General features: G+C 37.4%; 1 protein-coding gene across 2 annotated transcripts in view; it reads left to right on the top strand.

The window, feature by feature from the left end:
• The window catches only part of LOC111140877 (F-box protein 38), a 54806-nt gene that overhangs the window by 7047 nt on the left and 34900 nt on the right, over positions 1-12859 (top strand). Inside the window, exons 1-6 of one of the 2 annotated variants that reach the window (XM_022493116.1) lie at positions 1434-1461; positions 1786-1871; positions 5228-5361; positions 8189-8352; positions 8558-8723; positions 11439-11576. In XM_022493116.1, coding sequence (XP_022348824.1) covers positions 1870-1871; positions 5228-5361; positions 8189-8352; positions 8558-8723; positions 11439-11576 — 604 coding nt within the window. In that variant the 5' untranslated portion in view covers positions 1434-1461; positions 1786-1869. Of the gene's footprint in view, positions 1-1270; positions 1462-1785; positions 1872-5227; positions 5362-8188; positions 8353-8557; positions 8724-11438; positions 11577-12859 lie in introns of those variants that run through there. The other variant, XM_022493115.1, reaches the window with a different exon arrangement.

Raw genomic sequence — 12859 nt, 5'->3', positions numbered from 1 at the left:
GGATTCACTTAGTCGTGCAGTTTGCTCCCATTTTTTGGTGATGCAAAGAATTCCCAGGAACTCCGCAGACTTCTGTAGTTCCTGAGGAGAGGTATCATAGAATATAATGGATATTCATATAGATGTCCTGAGGTCATCGAGAAAGGGTTAAGTTTTATTGAGTCCACTTTGTAGGAAAATAAAAAGTCCGCTTTAGAAAGTTTCAGTAGTAAAGGATTATAATTAGGAAAAAGGAAAAGGTGGTCCATGACTTGGAGCCAGTACTATTCTAGAGAAGCACTGATTTGGAACTGCACTTGCGTGCATCACAGCAGCATGATGCAATTTAAGCTCTCATCTAGAGTTCTTTGAGTTTGAGTCCAAAGCATTTTGGAGAATTTTACCAGTGATAGTTGATCATGCTACTTAGAGGACACTGTTTTTACATGGTTCCCTCTTAAGCTGACCAATAAAATAAAACAAAGCCCTCTGGTTGCTTGCTCATCTGACTTTAATTCTCCTTCCACCCTCCATCCGTTCCTTTTTCTCCCTCCTCACCTCTCTTCCTCTGTCACCAAAGCTTATTCTAAAAACAGACAAAATATACATACATTTGACACAAAAGTGAGTTAACCTTTGCTCCTTAGTGTTTACAGGAGAGGGAAAAGGGTGATTTTATTCTCCATCTGAAGTTGTACATAAATAGTATTTAGTTTTTGAGCAAAAGGTCTGTATATTTTATCAGATTTATAAAGGGACCTCGGACCCACTGATAGTGTCTCATTCCCTCACTTTATAGGTGGGAAAATGAAGAATTAAAAGATGACTCAAGTTCATAAAAGTAGTTTGGCAGATCCAGGACTAGAACCCAATATTCCTCTTCTGCCTTCTGTGTGAGGGGCAGTTCTAGAATCAGGAGATCCCAGAACTGGAAGGGGTTTTGTTAACCTAGTTTAACTATTTTACCTTACAGGTGAAGAAATTCATGCTTGGGAAAGTTGAGTGGATTAATTAAGAAGCAACAGTACAAAATAGAATCCAGAACTCCTGATTCCTTCCATTTTATTTATTTTTTATTTTTTTGCTCATTCTAAATAATGCATTTTTATATTCTCTACTGCTTTTCAGAAAAAGATGTTCTGTGCATTTTGTGTAATGTTTTTATTAATTTGAATGTAGTCTGTATCTTTCTCTTTTATAAAATAAACGTCGTTTTACAAACTAGGTTTTTGGGATCATTTCTGAGTCTGGAGTTGGTGCGCTTTCATCTTTACTTTCTGCTTGCTTTCAGGTGCTTTGAATTCAAGTTATCAAGAGGGAAGATTTGTTCTTTGATACTGGAGCTAACACAGCAATGGGTCCACGAAAGAAAAGTGTTAAAACATGTCTCATGAATAATGAAATCATTGAGGAAACAATATCTGATGAAACAAAGGACTATATGAATCAACTTTCACATGAAGTGCTTTGCCATATTTTTAGGTAAGATTTTGTTTGGTTGACTTTTACCCCCGCCCCCCACAGCGCGTGTAAGTAGGAGCAAATTCTAGGAGTGCGCTATCTAGCATGGTAGTCACTAGCTACCTATGGCATTGAAATAGAAGTGAAATTAAATTAAAATCAATCCAGTTCCTCAGTTACACTAGCCTGTATATCTTGTGGCTGCTATGTAGGACAGCTTACACAGTGAAGATAGAGAATACTACTTTGGTTGCAATAAGTTCTATTGTATAGCCATTTTCTACATTAACATCTCAGGCTTCTCGAAATTCGTAGTGACTGATTTGTTGACTTTTGTTATTACAGTACCATGTGTGTACAACATAAGGCAGTGTTTGACTTTTTTGACTACAGCCCACAGTGAGAAACATTTTCTTCATACGCACGTATATGTAAGTGATTGGAATCAAAGTTTCATGAAATAATACCCATCGTTACTGTATGCAGTACACATTAAGTTGTTTTATAGTAAATTTTTTTTCCAAAATCTTTTTTTAAATTACAGTTTTTTTCCAGACTTCATTATAAACAAAAGTCAAATAAATCAAAACAAAAAACCCCAAAAGCCTGTCACTTCCAGTTTCCCCTGCTTTCTTCTTTCAGTCATTATCCATTTAAATAAACAACCCTAATACACTTTGGCTCTGGAGTTGGAGACCTGAGTTTAAATCATGAGTCTTTCATTTACTTGCCTGGGACCAGGGATCAATAAAGATGTTATTATAAAGATTCAATGAGATAATGCTTTTGAAGTACTCAGTATACTGCATAGCATAAATGCTTGTGAACTGTTGGTGGTCTTGATCCCGTTCTGCCTTTGCTCATATTCCTATATGGTCTTCATAATGACCACTATGTCACTATGAGCCCACTATGACACAATAATTAACTATGTCACAATAATTGTGACATAACTAAGTCACTATGACACAACTTTTCTCTTGTAGTCTGATGTCTGGATTGTTTTCCAGTTTTTCTCTTACACAATTGCAATGAACTTTTCTAAGCATTTGGATTTTCCACTATTTTATTTGCTTAGGGGAAATTTCCATTTATGAAGTTTATAGAAGTGTTCTGAATTTTTGAAAATTACTGAATATTTGCAGAAAAAGAAATTTTATTTTATTTTTTAAAATATTTATTTGAGAGAGAGAGAAAGAGTAAGCACAAGCTGGGGGAGGGGCAGAGAGAGAGAGGGAGAAGCAGACTCCCTGCTGAGCAGGGAGCTTGATGCGGAACTCAGTCCCAGGACCCTGAGATCATGACTTGAGCCATAGGCAGACACTTAACCAACTGAACCACTTGGGCATCCTAGGAAATTTGAAAATAGAGATAGCAGAGCTACTTTAGGGAACCACAGACATTTTATTTCTCTTTTCTAACATAAATTTGGATTTATCTTCTTTAGTCTTTTAGTGTTTATCATCTACAGTTCGTTGTTGTGTGACATAGCATAGTTTTGGCACAGTTCAGTTCTGTCTGGGAATAGGAAGTCCAAAATAACAGAATTTTTTAACATAACAAAATGATACTGAAGTTCATTTGGTGGAAAAATGTCTGAAAATTTTTCAGAAAGTTTCTTCAGAAAAGGAGTCTAACCCTACCATACAACAATTGTACCTACAATACAACAATGAAAATTTGGTACTGGAGACGTTAAGCAGACAGCTGGGTAAAACCGTTTCCATATTAAGCCCCATGTGGGGATTCAAACGTATGTCGGGATCTAGTTTATGGTGGTATTCATGTCAGTGAGGAAAAGCTGAGTGGATTAATCAGTGATGATGTCATAACCCAGGAATCACTTGGAGAAAGTAAAAAAAGCATATCTGATACCAAATCCTAAATGCATCAATGAATTAAACAATAAAGCTGTTAAAATCCGGGAAGAAATCATATGTAAAATTGTTCCTAGGGATGTATGTTAGGTATTTGAATAATAGGAAGGCATATTATAAACAAATTGGACCATATTTTAAGTTGAGAGTGGATATGATAATATTTTGCAATTTAAGCAGAACATTCAAATGGAAGGAATCTAGTGTCACATCTTTTTAAAAATGTATTTGAAATGCCTACAACTTTTCGATTATATATCTTTGAAGAAAAAAATACATTTCTTTTCCTCAGGGCAAATATGAGGTAAGATCATCTTCATGAGACTATGATCTGTTTGGATTTAGAGGGAGTATATTTACTCAGGCATATACTTTGGATAACAGTCAGTGATTTGAGGAAAAAAGACTTCAGTGTATAAGTTGATTCAGAAAACAAATCGACTGTTTTTCGTTGTTTATAAAATGTTTATAATTTCTGGAAATTATCCTACTTATATCTGAGTTATGGAGACTGTAAATTAAGTTAGCAATAATGCTTTTTTTTGTAGAAAATTACATTTTATTTTATTCTCTTTAAATAGTTTGAAGGGGAAGAGAGAGTGTCCAGAGGTAGCAAACATGGAGCAGAAATGCTCAGCAGGCATACTTGGACTTTTCTTTTAGAATTAGCTTAGTTTTTAGGAATTAGAGTCAGACCTGTGTTGACATCCTTGCTCTTCCTTCCTCTTTCTAGCTGATGATTTTCTGCAGGTTAACTTTTTTGAGCTGATTTCACTACTTGTAAATAGCACTTGCTATGTCAGTGAGGGTTCTAGCAGGGAACAAGTTATTTACACTTGACTGGAATTTGAAGATCATTTAATGAAGGGACTATTTATAGAGGTTTAGATGGGGTTAAGGGAGCTAATAAGGAGTGCTAAAGGATTCACCTAGGAGACTAGGAATAGCAGAAAGCCTTTGCCCGTGGTATGTGTTGGCCTAAATCACCCGATAGCTGGAAGGGCAGGGAACACAGCCTAGCAGAGAAGAAAGAAAGAAAGAAAATGGATTGGGGGAGGGCAAATAAAGAACCACCTACTTGGTGAAGTTGTGAAATAGTGACTATAGTACAGTGTCTGTGATACAATACAAGCTTAGTCAAGGGTAGTTTTTACTCTTTTTTTTTTAAATTTAGTTGTGTATGGAGGAGTGTTCAGGAAGAGAGAGAGAGGTGAGATTTTCTGATCTTTCGAAATATATTGCTTTTATTGGAAACAACAAAAGTACAGGTTAGTTGAAAAGTTTCAAGAAGGAAGAGATAATGGAGAGTTGGAAAAGAGGAAATTGTAGTTGAAATGAGGTGTTTTCATTTAATGCTTGTGCAATACTTGTGTGTGATCTAAACGGTAAAAAGATCTAGGGAAAAAATTATATACTATAAACTTGGTACATGTATGTTGATGGAGAAGATAGAGTTTCTGGGTGTGTTGAGGAAGCAGAAAGGAATTTTTTTTAGCTACTACAGGAAATGATTTCTGTAAAAGCTATAAAATTATATTGGCCGTGTTTAAACTGATTAGTTCTCTCTTTCTCAGGTTCCCTTATCATCAGGCCTTGAAATTCACTGAGACCCTTTTACTTCCTTTTTTTTTTTTTCTTGAGATTTTCTTTGTAAAAGCTTAAAAGGAGAAAAGCAGGTTTTAGCAAATATCTTATGGAGAGAACGCAGTATTTATTTGGATGCTTGAGTATTTGCTGACTCATCTGTTTTTAGTGAAAAGCTTTATGTGCATGTTAATCTTAAAACCCTGCAAATATTCTTAAGGTCTTATTTCATTCAAGGAGTAGGAGAATGGAAGGACAAAAAGTAACCTGTTGGTGAGAGGAAGTACTTACCACTTGATAAATATGAGTTTCTTTCTCTCACAAAGGTACCTCCCTCTGCAGGATATCATGTGTATGGAATGTCTCTCCAGGAAGCTAAAAGAAGCAGTGACCCTATATCTGAGAGTGGTGAGGGTTGTGGATCTCTGTGCAGGGCGGTGGTGGGAATACATGCCAAGTGGTAAGTGGATCTAGCCTACAAGGTACCCTAGAGTCCTACTGGAACCTCATAATATTCCCACCAAACATTACTTGTTTTTAAGATAGGCAATATAAGTCACTTTGTAGGTAGGAAGGCAGAATTTATCTAAATTAGTTAGGTTCATTTGGGTTGAGAAAATGTGTTTTGCCTGAGGCTTTACTGGTTTTGTTCCTTAAGGGACTACATCAGCCCGTTCCACACATGTAGCTCCGGAGAACTTAACATACGTCTATTATATTAGACAAAGTGGCCTTCGTTCCATGATGCAGGTTTTCATAGGTTCCCTGTACCCCTTAATGGCATCCTCCAGTTAAACAGATATTAATCAATTTGTGTAGAGCTGCTCTAGCAAGCCACAGAAATTGCATTTCTGTCACTTTCATTTCTTTAGCACTTTTGGAAGGCTGTACAAGGTCTTAAGAGATTCTCAAATAAGGCATTGGTCTTGTAGGTGAAGAATTCAGAGTTAGTAGCCTAAGCACACAAGTGGATCTCAGGTAAAGAGACCAGAAAAGAACGCTGATGACTTTGTTAAACAGAATACACCTGAAAGGGAAGAATTAAAATGAAGGGCCAATCAAGGCTTGTTTTTAGTTAACACCAATCTGTTAACTAGTGACTTTTAGTTATTGTTGTATACCAATTTTGAATGTCTTGTTTAATGACATTTTATCAGCATTGTCCAGATCCTGATATTTTGAAAATGGGATGAGGGTGGTGGTGGTGGGGGGAGCCTTGGCAGAAGTGAAGTGGAACCGGATAGACTCTGCGGTACTGGAATATTTTTACAGTTTGGGTGGTATAGCCTTTGGAAAGGGTCATCAGTCAACTGGTAACTGTTATCAGTTGGCCTCTTAGTTATCAGTATATATACCTTTTTGTGAAGAACGTTGCAAAGACCTGAGGGTAGAACTTAGCTTGGTGGAAGGCTAACTACGGTCGTCTTCAAATACTTCAAAGAAACCATCCTAAGGGAAAAGGACTCCTTTTATTCCAGAGAGTGCTCATTTATAGCAGGAAAGAAAAAAAAATGACAGTGTGAAAATGACCATCAATCCTTAGATTAGATTTGCTTTCATAGAGGTTAGACCAGCAGGAATTCTGGCGATGGGATTAATGCACTGTGCAAAGAGGCAGGATAGCAGAGCTCCCATGTGATGCAGCCTTAGCCTTAACACTTCTGCCTCTTATCAAATTAGAGAAGAATCTGTCTGCACATTGCTGACGTCTTTCAGACTGCGATAAGTACCTGTGAGCCCAAGGCTTCCCATCCCTGCAATGAATGTAAAAGAGGATCAAGGCAGTCTCTAGCCTAGAATAAGATCTCATGAACCGTGCTTACTAATGCCACTCTGGCAGTAGTTTAACTTGGAGTTTAAGCCCTGATTCTCTATATAATAATAATAATAATTCTCTATATAATAATAATAATAACAACAACTAAGGTTTTTACATAGTAATAATAATAACTAAGGTTTTTATGTAGTACCTTATGGTTTATATATGTGATCTCTTTGGGTTTTCACACAATCTCAATAAAGAAGGTGGAACTATACCCATTTTTCAATGGGAGGCAACGTGTAGTGTATGACAAAAGAGGGACATTGGCAGTGGTCAGACTCGGTTTTGAACTCTGGCTACTCACACAGTAGCTTTTAAATTCCTCCAAGCTTTTTTTTTTGCATTCCTAAGTGCAGTGATTATCTTTTTCATTGGGTTGGGAGAATAGATGAAAAAACATAGAATTGTTAGCATGTTGAGTGGCTCTGTTAGTGAAGGTTACTCTACACAGTGATAATAAGAACTCTTAGTATAATCAGACCAAGTGATCTTTGAGGTCTCTTCTTTTCAGTTTTGTGATTCTAAGGTTATTACAGTCATCTCGACCAGCCCTGTGCAAATAGAACAACTTGAAAACTTTAGTATGTTAAGACTTGATTTGGGGCTTCACTTACATTCTTGAGAGTTAATATTTTTGTCATTAGTGGGCAGACAATTGGATTTCTGACAGCCTCCGTTAAAGACAAAACACCCCAGATAATAAAGTATCAACTGTGTGAAACTTGTCTTCCTGCTTATCTCACCAAAACTCCTGGTGTGAAAGTAACGTGCCTCTCCATTCCCATCTGGTGCATGGAACACGGTCAGCCTCCCAGATAAACAGCTTTGTGTCAGCTCAGTATTCCTTCAGTTTGGTTCACTTATGTTCTCTTAGCTAACTTGATTTTTTTCAGAAGAATGAGCTCTCTGAAATGTCCAGGGAGTGGTGGTTAAACACAGGATAAAGTAATTATTAAGAAATGGGTAGAACAAGAGAACCTATTTTGAGAAGGGATTTTGGTTAGAACTGTGAACTTCCTAAAGGTGAGAATTATATCTTTCCCCTTTTTTAGTTGTGTGCCCTGCAGAGCCCTAGAGGTTCTCTGGACCAGAGAGCTAATCAGATAGGTGGTCCGTCCTCACCTAGCAATCCAGTAATAGGTGCGAGTTATCCAGGTTAAATGTGTGTTGTCCCATTGAAGATTTCTGTGCCTTAAGAGCAGCAGCAACAAAAAGGCAATCATAAATTAAAAGCCTCAGCTCTGTAAAATATTAATTCAGGATAAGTGGGGTTTCTGAAACACTTCCTCTATTACTAAAGAAATATATTATCTGTTTAATCATTTGTTCAGCCATAGTGTTAGTCTTAAGAAACTTTAAAAAGGAAACCTTTTGTTGTTAACTTTTGACAGAAATGACAAGCGCCTAATAAAATGTTCATGAACCCAAAGATGAACTTGCCTCTAAATGCTTCTGAATTTCTCAGGCTTCACAGATTCCAGTTTTCTAACACTATTGAAGAAGATGCCAGATGTCGAACAGCTTTATGGCCTTCACCCTAGATACCTTGAGAGGCGAAGGGTACGGGGCCATGAGGCTTTTAGCATTCCAGGCGTTCTAGAAGCTTTGCAGGCATGCCCAAACTTAGTGGTGAGTGTACCTAGTTGAATATTTGGTATCAACTAATTGATGAAATAATAAATCAAAGAATGAACAAATATGCTCACTCACATGCAGATTTCATCCATAACAGACTTTTAAATTCCATTGCATACTTAGCATCTTAGATACAGAAATAGAAGCTTTGGATACAAATTAATAGCCTTTCTTATGCTTGCTTGGCATTATTTTCTAGGGTGTAGAAACTTCTCATTTGGAATTGGTAGAATCTATTTGGACATATATGCCACATGTTCATATTTTGGGGAAATTTCGTAATCGTAATGGAGCATTTCCAATTCCTCCTGAAAATAAACTGAAAATTCCTATAGGAGCCAAAATTCAGACTTTACATTTAGTTGGTAAGTACATGTTTCTTGGGTCACCTGCGACACCTCAAACTGTTTTATAACTGAATAGTCACTGAGAGGGAGTAATGAGAATTTTAGAAATAGCTTTGTTGATTGATGATGGCCAGAGAAATGCTTGTGAGACGTGTATACAAATTTATATTTCCCATTAAGGAGTCCTAGATATGGGCTGGAGGGTTAGAGAAATAACTGCTTCACAACCAGTCTGTTCTGTTTTTGAAAACCATCTGAGTAGTTTTGAAGTTACTAGGGTGTGGTGTGGTTTGCTTTGTTTTGTTTGATTTCACGGAGCGGGAATTCTGCCCTTGTTCTTTGCCCTTTTGGTCCTGGTTTGACCCTTCAGAGAAGAGTTCTCCAGTGTGACTTTCTGTGGTGATGCAAGTGTCACGGTTTTGTACTCTCCCGTGTGGTTCCCTCTGTGGCTAGTGAAACAGAGGAACTGAATTTTTATCTTAGGTTCATTTATCAGCCACATGCAGTAGTGGCTACTTTATTACACGGCTCAGCTCTAGAACACTAAGGAATAAAAAGCCAAATAGCTCTCAGTTTACTTGTATCTTCTCCAAGCAGAACATTCCCCTATGTTCAAACCAGAAAAAAATCTGCTACTTTTCTTTTTCTCTGAGAAATGGGAAATGGGGTGTTCTTTTTCCGAAGGCCCCTTATTTGCAGTGATTGTGGCGTACATTCTCCATGCAAATAGTCTGTGTCCCAATAATTTCTACCTAGGTAGATAATAAGGGCAGATATTTTCTCAAATTTAATTTGCCACCTCTGACTTACATTATTGAAAGGGTTTTGGGAGGACTCCTGTTACTGTAGTCTGACTTATAATATTTATTTATTACATATTTTATTTAAATATCTGTTGAGTATCTGCTCTGTTCTAAGCATTCTGGGCATTGGTGATGGTCTTAAGGACTAGAAATTTCTGAAACTGGGTCAGGTGGTATAGGGAGTGCAGCAGGATGGTAAGGAGTGGGTCTTAATTGGGGCTTATGTGCACAGTTATGGCAGAAGAAGAATGCTCTCTAGCCCCCTTTTATTTACATGCTCAAGGGATGATTGTGATTAGGCATTTGATAATCTAGTTTGAGACTGGATTTTTAGATAATAAAGTTAGTGTAGTATCTGAAATTTACAATATAAGGTCTAAAGTCAGTGTTTTTATATCTTTATATCCCATGATTCCTGTCATTGTTCATTGCAGGTACAAGCTGTTGGTAAATTTTGTTGAAATGCATTCATTCATTTGAGTAATTCAACAGTTTAACACTGTGATGGTGTTGTAAATGTGTATAGTAAATTAGTGCACATGCTGGGAAGACGGTAATTGTGTCCTTTGTTTATAGAATGGGTTTGAAGCAAAATGTGGATTGAGCATAAACTAGAGCTTCCTTGTCTGGTGGATCTGTCTCACTCTTTCTACTCTGAATTTGCTAATCAGAATTAACACTATCATGGTGGATGCTAAGTGTACATTTTTGAGTTCTGCATCTTTAGTCTTAGTCTATACTTCTTTGCCTCTGCCTTTCTTCCTTTGGTCTCAACCTCAATTTTACTTCCCATCAGCTGCCATACAGGGTATATGCGTAGTTCTAGGCGAAAGGTCGCTGCTTTTTGGGAAGGGGCAGGTTAAGGGATACTCCTTGTAGTAGGAGCATCCTGCAGAATTTAGCTTCTCAAGACCCAGTCATTCAGGGGCTCTGCTAGTTTGCTTTCTCTAGTCCCCTTGCTATCAGGGCTTCTACCAACTTCAATTTGAACTTGTATTAAACTGGTTTTTTGCCAGCTGCTCCTTGTTAAAAAAAAAAACTTTTTTTTTTTTTTTTTTGCCAGCTGCTCCTTGTTAAATGCCATCACACTGGGTCCTTGGAATTTCTCTCAGATATTTGTGTCACTTCCTTGGCTTTTCATGAGGCTGTGGTGGCTAACTGTTGGGCAGGTTCCTTGATCTGCTTTCTTCCTTTTAGAACTTACAAGTTACCTATCTTTTTTCTTGTCTCCTGACTTTTCCTTCCACTTTACATCCCTTTCTCTCAGTGTCCTCTGCAGGTATGACTCATAGTGTTAAGTCACTTATGGGTCTGAAGGATAAAATACCTTCATCAGTTTGAAATATTAAAATATATGACTGATGGGTTTCTCACTTTCTCAGAGTCATGCTGACTGGCTTCTCCTACGCATTTACAAATCGTTAAGGTTCATTCATTTGTAGAAATAGCTTTAATCTCTGTCTCTGGGTATTATGGTATTTGAAGCCAGCTATCCTGCCCATGTTTTAGTTTTCTCACTGGTGGGACAGTGGGCGTTGGTAATCAAATAGTACTTTTGTGTATTCCTTCCGCATAATTTTGTTTTCAGGAACCTGTTTTCATTTTATATCTGCTGGTGTATGTATGTATCCTGAAAGAGTTGCAGAGTTATGAGAAAGATTCATGTGTATAAATCGTGGAAATACTTTTAAGATCCCATCTCCATATGCCTTTTCTAAAGAACTAACAAAGTAGAGTGTTCATGGTTTGTTCAGATTGTTCATTACAAGCCTGTTTTAAATAAGCCAAACTTGATGGACTTTAATTAGGTAATTCTTCTGGTGAAAATCTCCATGAAGGACAAATTGTCAACTTGAAAAGTAGACTGTTGCACTTTTATGCAGAATACAGAGTTTTTTCGTGATTTTTGTTTTTCCGTGTATGTTTTTAGGGGTGAATGTTCCTGAAATTCCTTGTATCCCGATGCTAAGGCACCTTTATATGAAGTGGGTAAGACTCACTAAACCACAGCCGTTCAAAGACTTTCTTTGCATTAGTTTACGAACTTTCGTCATGAGGAACTGTGCAGGTAATGGCACATAGTTATGGTAGAATTATACCTATGCTATTCTAAAAATATCCTAAAGCAAACTCTATAGCTATGTTTGTAAATGGAATTACATTATTATCGTTTATGTTCAGTAATTTATTCACCTTGTGAAAATAAATGTACTTTTTGGTTTAAGGTCAGTTGACTCATGATTTGTGTTTTACCCTTAGTGGGGAGGGGGGGAAGCATCACAGTGTCTACATATTTTTTACAGGTACTTTTTACTTTCTTATTTTTTTAACTTTTTAAAAGGTTTTATTTATTTATTTGACAGAGAGAGAGGGAGTACAGGCAGGCAGGGGGAGCAGGAGAGGGAGCAGGCTCCCCACTAAGCAGGGAGCCCAATGCAAGTCTCGATCCCAGGACCCTGAGGTCATGACCTGAGCTGAAGGCAGAGGCTCTGACTGAGCCACCCAGGCCCCCCTCACTTTTTACTTTCTGTAGGATTGTTATAATGGATCTCTGTCTGATTTCTGGTTATGTCACACTATGATCTCGTAAAGCAGAAAGCACTGCTTTATGGTACTGCCTTTCTGTTCAGAAACCTTCAGTGTCTCTGTTGCCCTAGAATGTCAAGTGGGAACTATTCTGCTTTAAAGCTCTTAATAGCTGGGGCCCCCTCTCGATATCTTTTTTCTGAGTCATTACCAAGATGTACCTTCTTTTATTGTCAGGCTTGCCTATTCACTGTCCCCTCTGCCATTCTGCAAGCCTTTACCTCAGTGTCTGTCTTTACACTGTGTTACTGTTCCCTTGTCCTAAGGTATACACTTCCTTCCTCTTCTCTTATTCTCTTCTTCTTTATGTAGTACAACAGATACTATTTTTATAGTAGATATGTCATGCCTTTGTATTCTTAGATTATTCAGTTTTATCTCCATGTCTTTTGCAAGCTCTGTGGTAGATAGGCCTGTGTCTTGTAATCTTCCATATCCCCTCCTCTGGCACTGCTCCCAGAGAGAGGTATTTATGATCCAGCTCTTTACTTGGGTGAAGGACCACATCCTCAACTCGGCTTTCTCCCTTTAGTTATTTTGAACTCATAGCTATTGAAACTTCAGGGGATTTACAGAAAATACTAAACATTCCTCCAGCATTACTAAAAAATCCTTACGCTGAATAAATAAATACATCTTTATCAGGCTAATACGTTCTAATAGATAAAAATTATAGAGAGTTACCTACTTGGCTCTCAGTTTTGCACATAGAATTTGTAAGTTATTTCAGCTGCTGGTTTGAAAATTCACTTTTAAATAAATTTA

Source organism: Enhydra lutris, unplaced genomic scaffold (assembly GCF_002288905.1).
Source record: "Enhydra lutris kenyoni isolate GAN:26980312 unplaced genomic scaffold, ASM228890v2 scaffoldscaffold5, whole genome shotgun sequence".
Taxonomy (NCBI): domain Eukaryota; kingdom Metazoa; phylum Chordata; class Mammalia; order Carnivora; family Mustelidae; genus Enhydra; species Enhydra lutris.
This window is presented reverse-complemented; position numbering and strand designations above follow the sequence as displayed.